Genomic DNA, 16,619 nt, shown 5'->3' on the forward strand with positions numbered 1-16,619 from the left:
TGCCTAGACGAGCAGTGCCCGGCGGTACTCTACAGGTAGCAGAGCTTTTCTTGCCGAAAATCTAACTTCCCTGATTTTGGGGGCTTGTTTTAGGTTATCCTTCTCAACCAGTTGAACAGAGGCCACTTCAGCAGATGCCTCCTCCGCTCATGCAGCATGTGGCAGCCCCACCACAGCCACCACAGCAGCAGCCACAGCCACAGCTGCCGCCACCGCCACAGCAGCCACCGCCTCCCAGTCAGCCGCAGTCGCAGCAGCAGCAGCAGCAGCAGCAGCAGATGATGATGATGCTCATGATGCAGCAGGACCCCAAATCAGTTAGGCTTCCAGTCTCCCAGAGTGTCCACCCGCCACGGGGCCCCCTGAACCCAGACTCCCAGAGAATGCCCATGCAGCAGAGTGGCAGTGTGCCTGTTATGGTCAGTCTGCAAGGACCTGCTTCCGTGCCACCATCACCTGATAAACAGAGAATGCCAATGCCTGTGAATACTCCTTTGGGAAGCAGTTCAAGGAAAATGGTATACCAGGAGAACCCCCAGAATCCTTCTAGCTCACCGCTGGGAGAGATGTCCTCACTTCCTGAAGCAAGTGGCAATGAAGTACCATCTGTCTCAGGAGGCCCAAACAACATGCCTTCACATTTAGTAGTTTCTCAAAATCAGTTAATGATGACAGGGCCAAAACCTGGGCCATCGCCCCTTTCAGCAACTCAAGGAGCAACTCCCCAGCAACCACCTGTAAATTCCCTGCCCAGCTCCCATGGCCACCATTTTCCAAATGTGGCTGCTCCAGCCCAGACATCTAGGCCTAAAACACCAAACAGAGCCAGCCCCAGACCCTACTATCCTCAGACACCCAACAATCGCCCTCCCAGCACAGAACCTTCAGAAATCAGTCTGTCACCAGAAAGACTCAATGCCTCCATAGCAGGACTCTTCCCCCCACAGATTAATATTCCTTTACCTCCTAGGCCAAATTTAAACAGGGGCTTTGATCAACAGGGCCTAAATCCAACAACTTTAAAGGCCATTGGGCAGGCACCTTCAAATCTTACCATGAATAATCCTTCCAATTTTGCTGCCCCCCAAACTCACAAATTAGAGTCTGTGGTGGTGAATTCTGGAAAGCAGTCTAATTCTGGAGCAACAAAACGGGCTAGTCCAAGCAACAGCCGCAGGTCTAGCCCTGGGTCCAGTAGGAAAACCACCCCAAGTCCTGGGAGACAAAATTCAAAAACCCCTAAACTTACTCTGGCCTCTCAAACAAACACAACCCTGTTGCAAAATGTGGAGTTGCCAAGAAACGTATTGGCCAGTCCCACTCCTTTGGCCAATGCCCCTATACCTGGGAGCTTCCCTAACAACAGCGGGCTGAATCCTCAGAATCCTACCATGCCTGTGGCTGCAGTGGCGGGTGTTCTCGAGGATAACAAGGAGAGCTTGAATGTGCCTCAGGACAGCGATTGCCAGAATTCCCAGGGTAGGAAGGAGCAGGTAAACATTGAGCTCAAAGCAGTCCCTGCCCAAGAAGTTAAAATGGTTGTCCCTGAAGATCAATCTAAAAAGGATGGGCAACCTCCGGATCCTAACAAACTGCCCAGTGTTGAAGAGAACAAAAATTTGGTGTCTCCTGCTATGAGGGAAGCACCGACATCGTTAAGTCAACTTCTTGACAACTCTGGAGCTCCTAACGTGACCATTAAACCCCCTGGGCTTACAGATCTGGAAGTAACACCTCCAGTAGTTTCTGGGGAGGACCTGAAAAAAGCATCTGTCATTCCCACACTGCAGGATCCGTCTTCTTCTAAAGAACCCTCTAATTCCCTAAATTTACCTCATACTAATGAGCCGTGTTCAACCCTTGTGCATCCAGAATTGAGTGAGGTCAGTTCTAATGTTGCACCAAGCATCCCTCCAGTAATGTCAAGACCTGTCAGCTCTTCCTCCATCTCCACTCCCTTGCCCCCAAATCAGATAACTGTTTTTGTAACTTCCAATCCTATCACAACTTCAGCTAACACATCAGCAGCTCTGCCAACTCACCTGCAGTCTGCGCTGATGTCAACAGTTGTCACAATGCCCAATGTGGGCAGCAAGGTTATGGTTTCTGAGGGACAGTCAGCTGCTCAGTCCAATGCCCGGCCTCAGTTCATCACACCTGTCTTTATCAATTCATCCTCAATAATTCAGGTTATGAAAGGATCACAGCCAAGCACAATTCCTGCAGCCCCACTGACAACCAACTCCGGCTTGATGCCTCCCTCCGTTGCAGTTGTTGGCCCTTTACACATACCTCAGAACATAAAATTTTCGTCTGCTCCTGTACCGCCTAATGCCCCTTCCAGTAGTACTGCTCCCACTATACAGACTGGTCGACCCTTAGTCCTTAACTCACGAGCCACCCCTGTTCAGCTTCCTTCCCCGCCTTGTACCACTTCTCCGGTTGTCCCTCCTCACCCCCCTGTCCAGCAAGTGAAAGAATTGAATCCAGATGAGGCTAGTCCTCAGGTGAGCACCTCAGCAGATCAGAGCACTCTGCCCTCTTCACAGTCAACCGCAATGGTTTCTCCCCTTTTGACCAATAGTCCAGGCTCCTCTGTCAACCGGCGAAGCCCAGTCTCATCTGGTAAGGGCAAAGGAAAAGTGGACAAAATCGGCCAGATATTGCTTACCAAGGCATGTAAGAAAGTTACAGGCTCTCTTGAGAAAGGGGAAGAGCAGTATGGTGCAGATGGAGAGACTGAAGGCCAAGGGCTAGAGACCACAACTCCAGGGCTCATGGGAACAGAGCAGTTATCCACAGAGCTGGACAGTAAAACCCCAACACCCCCAGCACCCACTCTGCTAAAAATGACCTCTAGCCCTGTGGGCCCGGGCTCCACCTCAGCAGGACCCAGCTTACCTGGCGGTACTCTCCCCACCAGTGTACGCTCAATAGTAACCACTTTGGTACCCTCTGAGCTCATCTCTGCGGCGCCGGCCACAAAAAACAATCATGTTGGCATAACATCTGAGCCACTTGCAGGTGGCCTAGTGGAGGAGAAGGTGGGATCCCATCCAGAGCTTCTGCCCAGCATAGGTATGTACTTGGGACCTGGCATCATCTCCTCGTGTCAGTTTTTTGATGACCTATCCCACAAAAGAAAGCATGACTTCTTTTTACTTGGAGGAAGAAGAATGGGCTAGATGGCAATAGTGGGAGTTTTATTTATTGGAAGTACATTGGGGAACATACTTTAAGACCCATACCCATGTTAAGTTTATATTCATCAACATGGTTCTCTCTCAGCTCCTGAAATAGGGATAGGCCTTTCATTTGCATAAAGTTTGCATTTTACGAGGAAGGGTCTTTACACACGTTATCTCACATCATCTTCATACCAATCATGTCAGTTGCCCTGACCCCATTCTGTGGGTGAGAGGCTTGAAGCTCAGAGTTCAGTATCTGTTTAGAGGCTATACTGTGAACCTTCAGTTTAACGTTGTCCCTTAAAGGTGAATAGCAGCTTCTGCAAGTTCGCCTTACTGTGATAATGACTGGCTCTGGACAGTTTCAGAGCAGGTTCTCATGGCCTCTTCCTCATTGTGCTCTGTCCCAGAGACTGTTCCTTCTGACTGGCTACTCCAGAGGAGAGTTTTACAAAAACCCAGGTTTCATGATTATTAATAGACAAAGGAGATGCAAAGTGGTTGAGAGACAGGCTTAAGTTAGTATCACAGCGCCTGCATTTACCAGCTCTGTGCGTTTAGGCAAGTTACTTGACTACTCCAAACTTGAGTTTTCTTCTTTGTAATATGGAGACAATAGTTGTAAGAATTCAGCGAGATAATATAATATGCTTAGCACAGAATATAGTAATCAATAAATGTAAATAATTGTTATTACCGATTTCTCTTTGATGCAGTCTCTTTGTAAATTAGACCATTCCAATTTGTGTATATCTAGATTATTTCTTATGTACTGTTAAGGTTGGCATATGATGGGAGCATTGGTGTCCTTAAAACTCCCCTCCTCCCTTCACACTCTCTCTCTCATATATACATGTTCCTTCTTCTGTGAGGCTTAAACGGTATAGAAACTCTGTTTCCACAGAGTGGAGCCAGTCACACACTGCCAAAGCTAAGAAAGACCTTTACTTACATCCTAGGCCAGCAAATAGTGCCTGTCTTGTTTAATGCAGCTAAAAATTTTTGAGTGGTAAGCACCTACATGGAGAGGCAGAAAGAATACAAGCTTCAGGGTGTGATCAGAGTTCAAAGTCTAGTCCCACTGGTTACCAATCACAGTTGGATAAATTCCTTAACTTCTTGTAAGCCTGTAAAATGGAGGCTATAATTCCTACTCCCCAAATTTATACAGATACAAAGAGAGCACTTAGCATAAAGTGGCCAGCACACCACCTCACTGAGAGCTTTGGAAAGGTTAATTCTCCTTCTCTCTGCCTCTTTACTTCAATGCTGGAGATGGATGCAAGGAGGGATAAAGGCCCTTGAGTTCACTGCCCTTACCGGAGACAGAGACAGGTCTGGGGGTTCTAGGTTTCTGGTCTAGTTCTGTGGAGGTAGGTAACCCCTAAGATTGAAGAAACCTGGTGTGATTTAAACATATTTTCTGCTATTAAGTGTTTCTATTGTACTTCCTTTCAGGGAACTTTCCTCCCACATATCAAGAGAATAATGGTGAAGTGGTTAAAAATATGTTTTTCTGGATCATGCATAATCTTAGAGGACTATATGAGCTTTGGGTAGATGAACCTGTAGTTGGGAAAAAAAAAAATCTCAATTTTAGTTGATTGTTCCCATTCTTTTTCAAGAGGCTTCTGGGTTTTTATAATGAAAATGTGAGAAACCAATACTAGATTTAAAAGTAGAAGTTAAGGTGTATAGTTTTAAGCTTTATGAGATAAGCATCCAAAATAAATTCTTAACACAAATGCATTATTGACTAAGCAGGCAGGGAAATATACAAAATTGACAATTTCCACAATTGGGTAAAACTTACTGTTACAGGGTTTATCTAAGATATTAGGCTGAAATGTCAAGATGGGAGGACATAATCCTTGAGTGTCTGTGGTGTATCTGTGCCCTTAATCTTTACTGTATGATCCAGTAAGCTCCCATTCTAGAGTACATTGTGTATCCTGTTCCATTCCTCTTCAAGGACCTTAAGTACTCTCTGTCCTCTGAAGCATAATTCAGATGTTTATCCCTCTAATGTACCATCAGTTTTCTCAATCTAGAATTGATCTCCCTTGCTTCTGATTCCCATAACACTTTAGACTTTTTGAATCATCTTCATATAACATCCCAGTGCACTCCAGTGTACCACATGTGTGTATCTTATCTTTGATACTGGACTGTGTTCCTGATGGGCAGAAAGAATAATTGGTCTTGAAAGGTGCCTGGCACAGTCCCTTGCCCCTAGGGAGTTCTTGGTAACTGTTTGTTAGACAAGTAAATGACATATGAAATGATTCATTCATCAAATGTAAATTGAATATCTGCTTTGTGACCATCACACTCTGCCAGGTGCTGTAGAAAAGTATAAAAGAAATAGTATGATTCATTTCAGGTCTCAAGGGGGGTAATCTTTACAGGGATGAGACAAGTTTTTAAATGCTAAGGTGAATGGTATAATTGTTCCTCTGAAAGTGGTTTGGGTTGCCTACTAAGGTATGCTTTGGAGTTTTTTTTTAAGAGTACTGGATAGAACATGACCCTAAGAAGCAAAAATCGTGGGTGCTTTTGTCCTCATGACCACCTCCTTCCTTGAACTTTGTACACACAAAAGGGAAAAACAAATAACCCTGCTGGTGGTCTGTGGTACCATGTGGTATGGTAGCTAATTTTTAAAGTAGGTTTTGAAATGTCCTTTCAAGGCAATTGAAATTTCCTCCAAGAGGATATGTATTTTAGCGGTTACTTAGCTATTGATTTAGTCAGTGCTTTCTATTTTGTTGAGAAAAGAAACTAAAAGGCCTGTATTTTTTTTTCCCCCTTGCCTTAGCCCCTTCACCGAGTTTAATCTCAAAGGAAACTCCAGCCACAACACTGCAGGGGTCTGTTGCCAGACCAGGTAAGGCATGCTTTGGAAAACCTCCAAGTGGAATGGATTACATGTGAAGGAACTGCTTCTGCCCTCAAGGTGCCAAGAAGTGGCTGAAACTCTCTTACCTACTGGCTTCAGGCAGAATTCAGCCGAGTGGCAGAGCTTGTGCAGCACTCTTTGATGTTATTTTTCCTGGACCAGCTTGCTGTCTTATGCATTCCCGGTGTCAGCCGGGGAAGTCAAGAAGGACTTTGCAGTGCCCATTGTCTGCCTGCCACCCAGCTATTGAGTTTCCATTGCACGGTTTGCCCTATCTCATGAGCCTGGCCCCCATAGCTGGCACCTGACTGACTGGCATATGGCAGTTCGCTGGGGTGGCAAGCATTACTGCACTAAGCTAGTAACTGCCCTTTTGTGACAGCAGTGGAGGCTTGTTCTGAGGACCTCTGCTACAGGGAGGCAGCCATTCCCCAGGGAGTCAGTCATTTCAGTCATCTCTGGATGGCATTATGTTTCTTCCCATGACCAAGAAATTGCAAATAGCACTAGGGATGGTGTTTCTGGAAGGTGGAGTCCATGGTAATCTGACAAATAATTGTTGTGGAATGCTGTGTCAGCTCTGAACACACGAGGATCTTGATGGCAATAACAACACTGCCTTTGTAAGGCAGATAAATATGCCAAAGCAGATAAATATCATAAATATGTTACAGTTTAGTCTTGCCTGGCCCTCTGTCACTGAAGGTATTGAGGGATACCAAAATAAATTTAAAAATAAAATGAAGTATGACCTTTCCACAAAGAGGTTAGAATCTCATTTACAGTATAGTTCATACTTGACAAAATTTGTAAGCAAAAAACAAACAAACAAAACTACCGTGTTTGTTTTGTGGGCCTAAGCCAGTGAAGTTAGGTATAACTTGTGATTTATTTTTTAAGGCATCTCTGTATCCAGTGTAGGGCTTGAACCCACACTCCTGAGATCAGGAGTCACATGCTCCACCCGATAAGCCAGTCAGGCGCCTTCTCTTACAGTTATTTTAAAATGGGCTTCAGGTGCTATGTCCTTTGCTATGTTCTGTTGCACACTCAGAGCAAAATCAGGCCTCCGAAATGAATGGATGAGCTGAAAACATTTCAGCCACCCAGATTCTTCCTTTGCTACCAACTGCCCACATGATTGTGCTAGGCACCTGAGGCGGGGAGGAGTGGAGTGAATTATTCACAGAGGGGCTTAGATAGTAAAATTCATTTTTGGTGAGAAAAGAAGCAGCTAGGAAGAAGAAGGGAATTCCGTTTCCTGCCTCAGTTCTTTACTCCAAAAAAATGTGTTTTTTCATATCCTACATCTAAGAATAACTGGCCGAAGAATCCTGTTCGTTTTAAAAGTTTCTTTTAAATCAATCTCCTTAAAATGCCCACAGAGTCACTAACTGCTTTCACTAAATTCCTATGGTCTGTACTTATGTGAATTAGCTGTGATAGTGTTAAAGTTCTCAAAAGCACTAAATTTTGTTTCAGATTAACAAGCTAATCAAAGTTTTTATGTAATCCACCTCTTTCGGGCTGTTTTCATTTTTGAGCACCTGTTACCTGAGTTTGTTCGCTCCAGTGGAGCCAACAAGGCAGCAGAGTCCTCAGTGAGGTGGTATCTGTTTCATGTGGTGGGGTGTCCGAGGTTTATGGGTTAGATATGGGGAGCTAGGTAGCAAATGGGAAGCAGGGATTCCCTTGTCTTCCCCTGAAAGCAGAGTGTTCTAGCGTCCTCACATTAAGGCTGCATCAACATGAGCATCATAGCAAGAATGATAGTAATGGGTAATATTACTTCTAAGAGCCAAGTGCTGTACTGAATTTTTATGTCTATTACCTCATTTAATCTTCTAACTTTGAGGTGGGTAAAGTGATTGTCCCCTTTTTCCAGATGAAGCATTGAGCACAGAGAGGTCAAGTAATTTGCTCGGGGTTACATGGCTAATAAGCAGCGGGGTCAGAATTTTAACCCATGCACTCTGACTTCACTGCCTTCAGGGAGATTAACCTGTAATCAGTGGGGTAGATTAGGCCTGCACTGAGTTTGTGGTGCTAAATTTTCTAAAAGGGGGGACAGGCAGAGCTGTGCAAGTCCAAAAGCAGGAGAGATCACTGCTCTCTGGTACTCAGCAAAGTCTTTTGGAAAGATGGAACTACCTAGAGGCATATAATGGAGGAAGATGTTTTCCTGCTGATGCTGAGAAAGAAGTGCCTGGTAAACCCAAGAATGCTCATTTAAGCAAAACCCTGCTAGACAAATTACTGAGGTTTTCCTTTCTTGGAGGGCATTTCTGGGAAGTTGAGGAAGAGAGGAAAATGAAGGAGTCTGTGGGTGTTATCTCAAAGCAAAGCAATCTGCCCTCTAAAACTCAGTGAGGAAGTCCTTTGGAAGAGAATGCATCCTGAATAGATATTTAAGACATATTCGAAGATTGCTGTCTTTAAAAACAAGTGTCAGGAGGGTGGAGATATTTTAAGAATGAAAACAATCTTCTACATGGGAGGAAGAAGCTTATTTTACTAACCTAGTTATAGCTGGGTGAAATAGGAACCAGGCAGTGTGAATTTAGTTCTATTGATCCAAACAGGATTATTTCACAGTGTGGAGTAGAAGTAAAAATAGACCAAGTAAGTGTCTTATGCCCCAGGCAACTGAGTTGTGTCCCTGCCAACTCTGTACCATGTAGGGGTGAGAATCCTGCTGGGCACAGAGACATGTTAGCCTAAATAGGGCATTCAGAATTCTCATAGACACCTCGCTTCTCCCAGTGGACATAGACCACAGGAGCTCCCACATCTCATTTCTGTGCTTTGTATTTTTCACAGAACTCGAGGCAAATGCTGCCATAGTCTCTGGACAAAGGTAAGATGATCATTCTGCAGACTCAGCATGAAAACGGCATAAGCCTCTTTGAAGGGTATCGGCTTTCTCATCCTTTAAAGCTCTCTTCACCTTGGCCTTTTCCTTCACTCTTTGTACCAGTCTGTTTTCCCTACGAAAGCAGGGGAGTTGTCATGAGTCCTCATCCCTCAGAAATAACATTTCTCTTAATAAAACTTTGTGGCTAAATTTCTCCCTTTTTTGGTGGTTTTGAAAACTGAATGAGAGAGCATGTTCAATACACCATACTGAGTAAACAGCAAATGTTCAATATGTAGGAGCTGTTGATATCTTGTCATTAATAGTAGTCCTTGCAACACCTTCTGAAGTATAGCTGTTTTTCCTCCAAGCATAAGAGATTCAGTTGGGGTCTGACCCCAAAACTCATGCTTTTTCTGTTAAGCCCCACAACCTAACAAAATGAAATACACCTGTGGCTTCAACCTCACTAACCCCATGGAGAGAAGTATTACTATTTTTCAAAAGTCTTTCCTTATTTAGTGTACTAATACATTGGATGACATTTTAGAGGATTTATCGTATTTGTACAACTTAGTTTGTAAAACACCTTCACAGTCATTTTCTCATGCAATCCTCCTATCAACCCTGTGAGGTGGTCATAAGAGCCAATATTTACGTGAATGCATTCCATGCCATCCACTGGGCTGTAAGCCCAACAAGGGTATTATCTCACTTAATTTTCACAATATCTATTAGGAAGGTAAATTCTGTCTTAAAGATAAGGAACCTAAAGCTCAAAGAAGTTAAGTAAATTGCCCAAGGCCACAGATTTAGTAAGTGGTGCAACTAAGATTCAAATTCGGGCACTCTGACCCCAGTACCCTCACACTTACTGTATTGCAGCAGACAAAATGGGGGTTTATAGATCAGAAATCTGAAGCATAAAGTTAAATAAATGGCCAATAAATATATAGGTAAGACTTGACCCCTGTTCTTCTACTTCCAAGCTTATTGATACTCCTACTACATCATTCTGCCTGCATTTTTATTTGGATTGGGCTAATACTTGAATTCATTAGCCTTTCTCAAGCATGCACCAGAAAGTGGCTACAGAAAGAAGATAATCAGACCAAAAATATCCTTTGGGTGTTTGTTTCCAGAACTGTCTGAGCACTGGCCATATAAATACCAGGACAGTACTACTGTGACTCTTGTTTTGCCAGGAGAAGGAGGCACCTCTATTAGGAATCTTTCTTCCTCAGAGGCTTGGACCATTTTCTGGGCATCTAGCCAGAAAGCCATCCGGAACATCTCTAAAAGGATATGTAAATACCCCTTGACTTATCATTCCACCCCAGCTCCAGCCTCACTGCTTCTTCACTTACCTCGGCTTGTGGGGCAGTGGTTAGATATAAAGCAAGATAGCAAACAGTATGGCCATTCCCAGCCATAGTGCTACTAGCGAAGGATCCTCGGGCAGGAGTGAAAACGCAGGGGTAGGGATAGTTGATAGGCCATGGTTCATGCCTCTTAAGGAGCTCCTGATCTAGTGGGAGGCAGAAGATATTGAAAGAAAATATGTTGTACAATCTGATGGGTGCTCTAGAATGCCAGAAACAGACTGTGAACCAAAAAGACAGAAGAGACAACTTCACTTGGGAAGTGAGGTCATGGAAGACTTCCCAAAGAGGCATCCCTTTGACCAGCTTCTTTTGTTTTTCTCTGTTGTACTACTTTTATTTCAGTTCTATGCCTTATAAGCAGATTTATCAGCTTTTTTCCCCTAATGATTCTGCCATGCATTTTTTTGAACCATGAAAGCAGTAAAAAGTTTATTAAAGAACATTTGAAATTCAGATCAGAGAATTTGAAGAAAATTACCAGTAAACCAGGATTTCTGTGACTCAAACAATACTCACTGTGTATATTTTATTTATTTTTTTTAAGCATTTATTTATTTATTTGACAGAGAGAGAGATCACAAGCAGGCAGGGAGTCAGGCAGAGAGAGAGGGGGAAGCAGGCTCTTCGCTCAGCAGGGATACTGAGACAGATGTGGGGCTCAATCCCAGGACCCCGAGACCATGACCTGAGCCAAAGGCAGCGGCCTAATCTACTGAGCCACCCAGGCGCCCCTCACTGTGTATATTTTAGTTCATCTTCCTCTGCTTCTCTTCAGAGTATGTCTACGCATAGGGAGTATTTTATATATAAACACTATAATATATATATATATCTACTATATAGTGTTTTATATATATATATATAAGCACTGTACATCATGCACACACACAATGTATCTCACATTCATTTATATGTGGTTACATATATATACTCAACATGTGTTATGATGAAAATGGGATTATACTATTCATAATATTGGTAACTTTTTCCCCACAATAATGTATCAGTTTTTATCATTAAATAAACTTACAACATGATTTTTCATGACTGAATATGGATGTGCCATGTTTTAGTTTTATAATCTATTGTAAAGCATTTAGGTCTTCTGTCTTCATTAGTATAAATAAAATGGTTTGACATCCTTGTGTGTAATTAGAGCGTTGTAAAAAGATTTGTTTCCTTAGGCACCTAGAAGTGGAATTGCTGATCCAGGGGATTACACCAGCATTTCTCAGCCTGGGCGTTATTGACAGTTTTGATCAGATAATTCTCTGCCCTGGGGCAGGAGTGGGGGTGGGGTGAGTGGGGTTGCATGGAAGAGCTGTCTTATGCATTATAGAATGTTCAGTGGCATGTCTGGCCTCTGCCCAAAAGTAGCCAGTAGCATCCCTGCCTCAGTCAAGACCTCTTAACAATTAGCCATGTGTCTCCAGGTACTGCAAAATGTCTCCTAGGAGGGAAAAACGTCCCCTATTGAGAACAATGGGCTTACATAATTTATATCCAGAGTTTCTTTCCCATGCCTTTAGTAGTACTGCATACTAAAAAAGGGAGATTGAGGTAGGGGCAGTCAGTATACCCAGCAGTAAAACTGTGAATATATCCTCATGTATATTCTATAATGTGACTTGTGCCATTATCTGACTATACCAGCCTCATGGGAAATACCAGTATGTATTAGTAATTTCCTGGATTTTAGATACTATTATTTTTGTTTAAAGATTTATTTATTTGTTTGTTTATTTGTTTATTTATTTGACAAACAGAGATCACAAGTAGGCAGAGAGGCAGGCAGAGAGAGAGAGAGAGAGAGGAGGAAGCAGGCTCCCCGCTGAGCAGAGAGCCCAATGTGGGGCTCGATCCCAGGACCCTGGGATCATGACCTGAGCCAAAGGCAGAGGCTTTAACCCACTGAGCCACCCAGGCGCCCCTAGATACTATTATTTTTTGAAAGGAAATGTTGTTATTTAAGAAAAATGGGTGAAGATGTTTGACAATTTTTATTGCAAGTTCTTAATTTCTTTTACCTGTTTTCCCACAATTTCACCAGGAATATACTTTAGTATTTTATTTTTAATAGTGTAACAAAATAGACTCACTCTTAAATTGTCAGTAATATAGAAAGTAATTGTGTTCATTGTCCCAGGGTGGAATATTTTCTCTTCAGAATGACTGTATAGTTCTTAATCTCCTGCCTTACAAATGAAACTCTACCTGAAGAACCCTTTTTTGTGTGTGACTTGATTCCCTCACCTCCTTGGAAACTTTGTGCTTCCCTTTGTCAGCAGTGAGCCCAAAGAGATCATTGAAAAGTCCAAAACCCCAAGCAGAAGAAACTCCCGAACTGAAGAGCCAACTGTGGCTTCTGAAAGTGTGGAAAATGGACATCGCAAGCGATCCTCTCGGCCTGCTTCAGCCTCCAGCTCTACTAAAGGTTAGCTGTGGGGGGTTGGTGCCATTATGGGTCACATAGAAGAATGGGGTCTTTACCACCACAGCAGAGGAATTTGTTTTTCATCTTTGCTTCTTTTACTTTGACTTCTACTCTTTGTCCTTCCTTAGTTCATTTACCTATGTGTTTTCCGTGTGTATACATTGCAGCAAGCACCATTGGGGAAGAAAAGGAACCTAGCAGGGCAGATTGATTCATGATCACCACTTCACATAGATCCTCAGTATGGCCCAGCCATCTTTCTGTGGTCAACTCTCTTTTCCACTCCTCTGGACTCTACTTTCTCTCTCTACTTTCTATCCCTGCCAGCAGAGATTCTCACCTCTTCACAGAGAAAGTAAAACTGCTTCAGCTCTTGCTACCAAGACATAAATCTACCAGGATCCTCCTTTGCTCCTACCATAATAGAGCAGCTGTCCTCCTCAAGTCTAAGGCCAGTTCCTCCACATGCCTCCTTGATACCATCTTCTCTAACCTTGTCGAGAACCTTACACTATCAGTTTTCTCTCCTGTATTGACTGATGTCTCCTTTTTGAATTCACTGTCCTTGGCTTCTCTGACTTAGAGCTCTTGATAGTTTTCTCTCTACCTCTCTGACTCTTCCCTCTCAACCTCAGTACACAGACATTAGATGTTGGCTTTTCTCATACTTCAATCCTGACTCACCCTTTGTCTTCAGCTCTTCTCTCCCCAACTGATCTCACTCATGCCTCACTTTCTTAGTTACAACTTTTCACAGACAACTCATGAATTTGTATTCTAGAACAGACCTCTAGAAATCATAGACAACTGCATGTACAACCTTACCAGGACTTCAGATATTCAACATGTCCGATTTCACCCACAATGGCAGGCCATTTGCCAGTGTTCCCCACCTTAGGGAATGGTACCACTATCTGTCCATTGGGCACCCCCTCCTTGGCACCTCTCCCTCATCCTCACATCCCTCATATCATCATAGAAAGCTGCTGCTTTTATCTCAAGTGGCCCGAATTCATCCGCTTTGCCCCATCTTCATTGCTACTGTAGCTTAAAGCCCTTCAGTGATTCACATTGTAATTAGGATTAAAGTCTAAAAGCACCAACAAGGTTCTGTGTGGTCTGGTCCCTGTCAGCATCTCCCAGCCTCATTTGAGTTCCCTCAGCAACTCAGACATGCTACTCTTATCCCTTGTCAAGAGCCTGTGTGTGTTACACCCATTGCAGGGAATGTTCTTCCCTCTTCCTTCTCTTCTCCTCACGAACTTCCTACTCTGTCTACCTAGCTCCCTGGTCACTGCTATGAGAAATCATAGCACCATGTTCTCCTTTATAACGTCACAGTTGTAAATTTATGTCCATTTACATGACAGGTAATTAATCTACGCACTCTGCTGGGATAGGAGTTGTCTGGCTTTGCTCATCATCATATCCTTGGTACCTAGTATGGTGCCTCAGGCAAAGAGATATATAATCAGTAATTCTTAATAATTGTCTATCAAATATATGTTAAGTACTTAACACATGCCAGGCCTTGGGGATATAATAGTGAAAAGACAGAGTCTCTGTCTTCATCATATCAATTATTTGCCAGCCAAAAAGACTAATAGTGTGTGTTAAATGTTAAATGTTGTGATAGCAAAATTACATGGTACTGTAGGAGCATATAGCTGGGATGCTGTGCTCTTCTGCCAAATCAGAGAAGGCTTTCTGGAGAAAATGATGTTTAAGCGAGCTGAAGAATGAGGAGGCATTATGCAGGCTATGGGAGTTGAATGAAATATTCTAGGCAAAAGGAACAGCATGTGCAAAGGCCCAGATCTGAGGGAAGGGTATGATACTTCATCTCCTCAGGAAGTGTGCTGAGCTTAAGTAGCTCACATTAGGCAAGAACTGGGATCATGGCCAAGTGCCTGATATCAGCAGGGGTGCTGAAAAACAGTCAAGTACTATTGGGATGCCAGTCTGAAGATGAGGGCAGGTTCTGTGCACCAACACCAGACACTGACCTGGGAACTCAGCTGTCATTGGCAGGTTGTGCTTCTGGGCGAGAATTTCACGAATCCTCACAAGAGCCCCTGGGAGTAGGCCACAGGTGCACAGATCAGAGAGAGGTAGGGGTGTAGAAGTTACCTTATCTCAGTCCATCAGAGAGGAAGGGTCTCCTTTCCTTTTCAGGCATCCTGTATAAACCACAGGCAGGGTCCTCTTAGGTATCCCCACTTTAATGCAGAAAAGGAACCAGCTACTTTCTTTTTTTTTTTTTTAAAGATTTTATTTATTTATTTGTCAGAGAGAGAGGGAGCGAGAGCGAGCACAGGCAGACAGAGAGGCAGGCAGAGGCAGAGGGAGAAGCAGGCTCCCTGCCGAGCAAGGAGCCCGATGTGGGACTCGATCCCAGGACGCTGGGATCATGACCTGAGCCGAAGGCAGCTGCTTAACCAACTGAGCCACCCAGGCGTCCCCCAGCTACTTTCTTCATTCTCCCTGGGAATCCTCTCCAAGGCAGAGAGTTGTTTAGAAGCACTCCTTTCAGTATACTGAATACTAAATTTAGACCACCAAAGGGAAGATTCCTGGAGTTCTGTGGGAAAATCTGCTTCCCCTCAATTCTGTGTATTCTTTTGGCCCCTCACCTTCCCAAAGAATCAAGGTCTTCTAGGCTGCAGAATATGGTGTGTGATTACCTTTAAAGCAGGAAACAAGTGGGGGGTGGGCAGGAAACAAGTGTTGGTCTTTAGAGAAGTCACATACCAGATTTTTGGAAACTTCACCTCAAGGTAATAAGGGTGTCATTTACAGTGCACCAGGAAGAATTAATCATAGGAGCAGCTGGGACAGTTAAGAAGAGATGCCCAAATTAGAGCCAGTCTGTAGGGAACTGCCAGCCAAGGAAAGATGGAAAGCTGAAACCTGTTTTAGAAAGGGGTGGGGAATAGGCTTGTACACTTCAACTGGACATTGTCCCTTGGTGGTGGTGGTCATGTTATAATACCTGCCCCATCCCTGCTCTGAGGCTTAACAAGTGGCTTCCGCAAAGCCCTAATGACTTGAAAGCTTTGTGATTTTGCTTGGGGGCAGGTAAGTGTCTCCTGAAAGGATGTCAGAGCTTTCCCCAAACCCCAGGAATCATAGTCCTGTACAGATCTCCACATCAGCCTCAAGCCCTCAGGCTGTCAGTTCTTAACTCTTAGAGTAAGTTACCTTTTAAATCCAAAATGAGTGCTATAGCTGTTTTGATTTTTAAGTGTTAGAGCTCTTGGATCCAGATTAAAGAATAAATGTGCATTATTATTTGCTATGCAATATGCTATGCTGTATCCAGAACTCTGAACTGGTCATAAAATAACTTTTTGTGATCATATTTGAATCCATACCAGGGAGTGATCGTAAAATATCAAGGTGGTTTCCAAAATCTACGCAAATCAAATTTGTAGACATAGTAGTGCTGGGTACCTAAACATCTTTCTGCAGCATCAATACTTCTTAAAGTTTTGAGGCGAGAAAAAGGTTTGCTTTTTGTGTTCATATAGTTTGGGTTATATATGCACAGACAAAATCAGAGCATCTTGAAAGCAGAGAAATTTATGAGCAGTTTTTAATGAAAAGTATTGGTACATTTGTATTGTCAGAGAACCAGTGACATTAACCATGCTCCTGCTGGGAGAACAGAGTTTGCTTACGTCATGCTGGCCAAGGCCTACTATACTGCCACATGGGAGCAGGTGGGACAGATTATTTCTGGGCAAGTCCAGGGAGGTCCACATGGATGATAGGTCATTCTCTGTTGTTTTGGTTTTGGTTGTTGGGTTCCCCCTAACCCACTTTTAATTAAAGACACAAAAATTGGCTCCCACCAATC

The 16,619-nt window shown here is 43.5% G+C and overlaps 1 protein-coding gene across 5 annotated transcripts in view; it reads left to right on the forward strand.

Annotated features, from left to right (window-relative positions):
- NCOA6 (nuclear receptor coactivator 6) overlaps positions 1–16,619 on the forward strand; it is a 108,323-nt gene that overhangs the window by 87,398 nt on the left and 4,306 nt on the right. For 4 of the 5 annotated variants that reach the window (XM_044263186.1, XM_044263189.1, XM_044263190.1 and 1 more), the window contains 4 exons: positions 94–3,078; positions 6,007–6,075; positions 8,908–8,944; positions 12,612–12,760. In XM_044263186.1, coding sequence (XP_044119121.1) covers positions 94–3,078; positions 6,007–6,075; positions 8,908–8,944; positions 12,612–12,760 — 3,240 coding nt within the window. The remainder of the gene's footprint in view (positions 1–93; positions 3,079–6,006; positions 6,076–8,907; positions 8,945–12,611; positions 12,761–16,619) is intronic. The other variant, XM_044263188.1, reaches the window with a different exon arrangement.

This window comes from Neovison vison, chromosome 8 (assembly GCF_020171115.1).
Source record: "Neovison vison isolate M4711 chromosome 8, ASM_NN_V1, whole genome shotgun sequence".
Taxonomy (NCBI): domain Eukaryota; kingdom Metazoa; phylum Chordata; class Mammalia; order Carnivora; family Mustelidae; genus Neogale; species Neogale vison.